The 3,392-nt window shown below is 38.4% G+C and overlaps 1 protein-coding gene across 1 annotated transcript in view; it reads left to right on the forward strand.

The window, feature by feature from the left end:
• The window catches only part of VPRBP (Vpr (HIV-1) binding protein), a 124,303-nt gene that overhangs the window by 83,942 nt on the left and 36,969 nt on the right, over window positions 1-3,392 (forward strand). Inside the window, exon 11 of the mRNA XM_011939299.1 lies at window positions 470-639. Coding sequence (XP_011794689.1) covers window positions 470-639 — 170 coding nt within the window. The remainder of the gene's footprint in view (window positions 1-469; window positions 640-3,392) is intronic.

Consider the following 3,392-nt stretch of genomic DNA (forward strand, 5'->3'; position numbering starts at 1 on the left):
TTGAAAGGTATTATTATTTACTTTTTAATTAAAACCTTGGCCAAGCATGGTGGCTCATGCCTGTAATTCCAGCACTTCAGGAGGCTGAGGTGGGAGGATTGCTTGAGTCTAGGAGTTCAGGGCTGCAGTGAGCTATGATCGTGCCACTGCACTCCAGCATGGGCAACAAAATGAGACCCTGTCTCTATGAAAGATAAAATAATTAGCTGGGTGTGGTGGCATGTGCCTGTGGTTCTAGCTACTTGGGATGCTGAGACAGGAGGATAGCTTGAGCCTGGGAGATTGAGGCTACAGTGAGCCGTGATCAAGCCCCTGCCCTCCAGCCTGGGTGGCAAAGTGAGACCCTGTCTTGAAATAAATAAGTAAATAAGATAAAATAAAATATCTTGGCCAGTGAGCTGCGCTCAAGAAGGTAGTAGGCAGATGTGGAGTTATATATAATAATAATACTGTATATCTCTCCTTATAGGCATGCTCATATACTCATGAACAGATTGTGGAAATGATGGAATTTTTGATAGAATATGGCCCAGCACAGCTATATTGGGAACCAGCTGAAGTCTTCCTCAAACTTTCTTGTGTGCAACTCTTGTTGCAGCTTATTTCTATTGCCTGCAATTGGAAGACCTATTATGCAAGGTGGGACCAGAGCGAGATTTCAAATGAAGTTTGATGTATCTTTTTACTAAAGTTGATGTTGGTTTGCGCATGGTATATGATTAACAAAATTTGTTGAATTGAATTGAAATTTTGGACTTTAAACTAAGAAATTAGATTAGGCATGAAAATATGATTTTTAATTTACAGCACACTTGTTCATAGGTATGGTCTTGGTGATTGTAAATATTACATAATAGGCAAGGATCAGCATCTGTACTGTCAGAGAAGGTACATGATTTACATGGCCACAGCTGCAGAGCTGGGGTTAAAGTCTTGTCTTGAGGCTAGAGTCCAGGATTCTTTAGTACTTAGACTTTAAGTGTCTTGCTAGTACTTGACAACCATATATGATGTTTGTATTATGTTCATGTAAAATTGTCCTTTTACTCTTGGAATTCAACACACTGCTAGGATTTTCACAAAGTAGTTGAAGGCAGAGCAGGACAAGGCCCAGAAAATGGTGGCTGATGTAATCAGGAAATTGGGTAGTTCTATTTGAAGATGTTATAAAAAGAAATAAAACTCTTTTGAAAAAGATGGGATCTTAAGAGAAGATAGTAAAAAAGTTTACAAACAGAGTGCTTGACCTTCTTTTCCTATTTAATCACAGCCATAAAGATAAGAGGAGCTTATTTAGGGGAATGTAGTATGTTAAGTCCCAGTGTTTAAATATAGCGAGGTACTCTTGGAGCAGGTGTAATTAAACTTTTTGGGTTCAGGATACCTTTACCATATTAATAATTACTGAGAACGATAAAAGGCCTTTGTTTTTGTGATATATTTATCAGTGTTTACTGTATTAGAAATTAAAACAGAAAAATGTAAAAATATTTATGCATTAAAAAAATGTGGGCCAGGCACGATGGCTCATGCTTGTACTCTCAGCACCTTGGAAAGATGAGGTGGGCGGATCACTTGAGGTCCAGAGTTTGAGACCAGCCTAGGCAACATGGTGAAACCCCATCTCTACTAAAAATAGAAAAATTATCTGGGTGTGGCGTTACACACCTGTAATCCCAGCTACCTGGGAGGCTGAGGCAGGAGAATCGATTGAACCTGGGAGGCAGAGGTTGCAGTGAGCTGAGATCATGTCATTGTACTACAGCCTAGGCGACAGAGCAAGTCTTCATCTCAAAAAAAAAGAAAAAAAAAAGTGAACCCATTGCATGTTTGCATTATTCATGAAAAATTTCCAAAATAAAACCAGATAATTTTAGCAAGTTTGAAAAAATGTCTGGCCTAATATCTCATATCTGCTTCTGTATTCAGTTTTTGTGATATCACATAATCTCTGGAAGACTCTCTTACTATGCAATGAGAGAATGAGAGTGCAAAAGGAAAGTAACATCATATTATTATGAAAATAACTTTGACTTCACAGGACCTTCTGAAAAGGTTGCAGACTTCTCGAGGTCTCCAGACTATACTTTGAGAAGTGCTGTTTTAGAATATTGGAAAAGTAGGTTATTATATTTATTTGGAGAATTGTTTAAAAAGTGATGACAGACCAGGCATAGTGGTTCATACCTGCAATCCCAGCACTTAGGGAGGCTGAGGCAGAATTCGATGCTTGAGATCAGGAGTTGGAGACCAGCCTGGGTAACATGGTGAAACCCCGTCTCTACCAAAAATAAAAAAAAATTAGCATGGTGTGTTGCCGCATGCCAGTAGTCCCAGCTACTAGGGAGGCTGAGGTGGGAGGATTGCTCGAGCCCAGGAGGTGAAGGGTGCAGTGAGCCAAGATTGTGCCACTGCGCTCTAGCCTGGGCAACAGAGCGAGACTCTGGCTCCAAAAAAAAGATTATGACAGCTCACAAGATAGCTAGAAAGGGTATAAATACATTTTTTAAACTGGTACATATGTATTTTTTTTGTTGTTGTTGGTTTTGGAGGCAGAGTCTTGCTCTGTTGCCTAGGCTGGAGTGCAATGGCACGATCTCTGCTCACTCCAACCTCCACCTCCCACATTCAAGTGATTCTCATGCCTCTGAAGTAGCTGGGATTACAGGTGCACACCACCAAGCCCAGCTAATTTTTGTATTTTTTAGTAGAGATGGGGTTTTGCCATGTTGGCTAGCTGGTCTCCAACTCCTGGCCTTGAGTGATCTGCCTGCCTTAGCCTCTCAGTGCTGGGATTATAGGCATGAAACGCTGTCCGGCCTGTATTTGGATTATTGAAAAAATAGTCCTTGATTTTACAAGTTTGTTTTTAGAAATAAAATTAGTAAATGTTTTTGCTTTAGAATATGCAGAATCTTTTAAAGAGAAAATTGCTTAGCATTCATTACATAATATTTGTAAGTACACATAATTGATATTATACTTTTTAATCAAATTCATCTTTTTTATGAATGTTTTCAAAACATAGAAAGGCACAGAGAATAGTATAACAACTGCTCCATCATTAACCAGGATTGGCATGTTGTTGTATTTGCTTTTCCCTCAGTTCTTTTTCTGCCTCCCCAGACTCACCCATCTTCTGAATTTGAACCATATTCTCCCTACTCATGTTTTTATACTATATACATCTGTGCTGTGTTCATAAATAATAATATAGTACTGCTTTGCATGTTTTTAAATTGTATTTTCCTAAGTTCATCTTTTGCAGCTTGCTGTTTTTACACTTATATTCTTGAGATTTATATATGTTAATATTTATTTAAAACGCTGTATTTCTATACTGCAGTTTATTCTGCCATTGATAGCTAATTTAGTGTTTTTTTTTTTTTTTT

Source organism: Colobus angolensis, unplaced genomic scaffold (genome assembly GCF_000951035.1).
Source record: "Colobus angolensis palliatus isolate OR3802 unplaced genomic scaffold, Cang.pa_1.0 Scaffold18, whole genome shotgun sequence".
NCBI lineage: Eukaryota > Metazoa > Chordata > Mammalia > Primates > Cercopithecidae > Colobus > Colobus angolensis.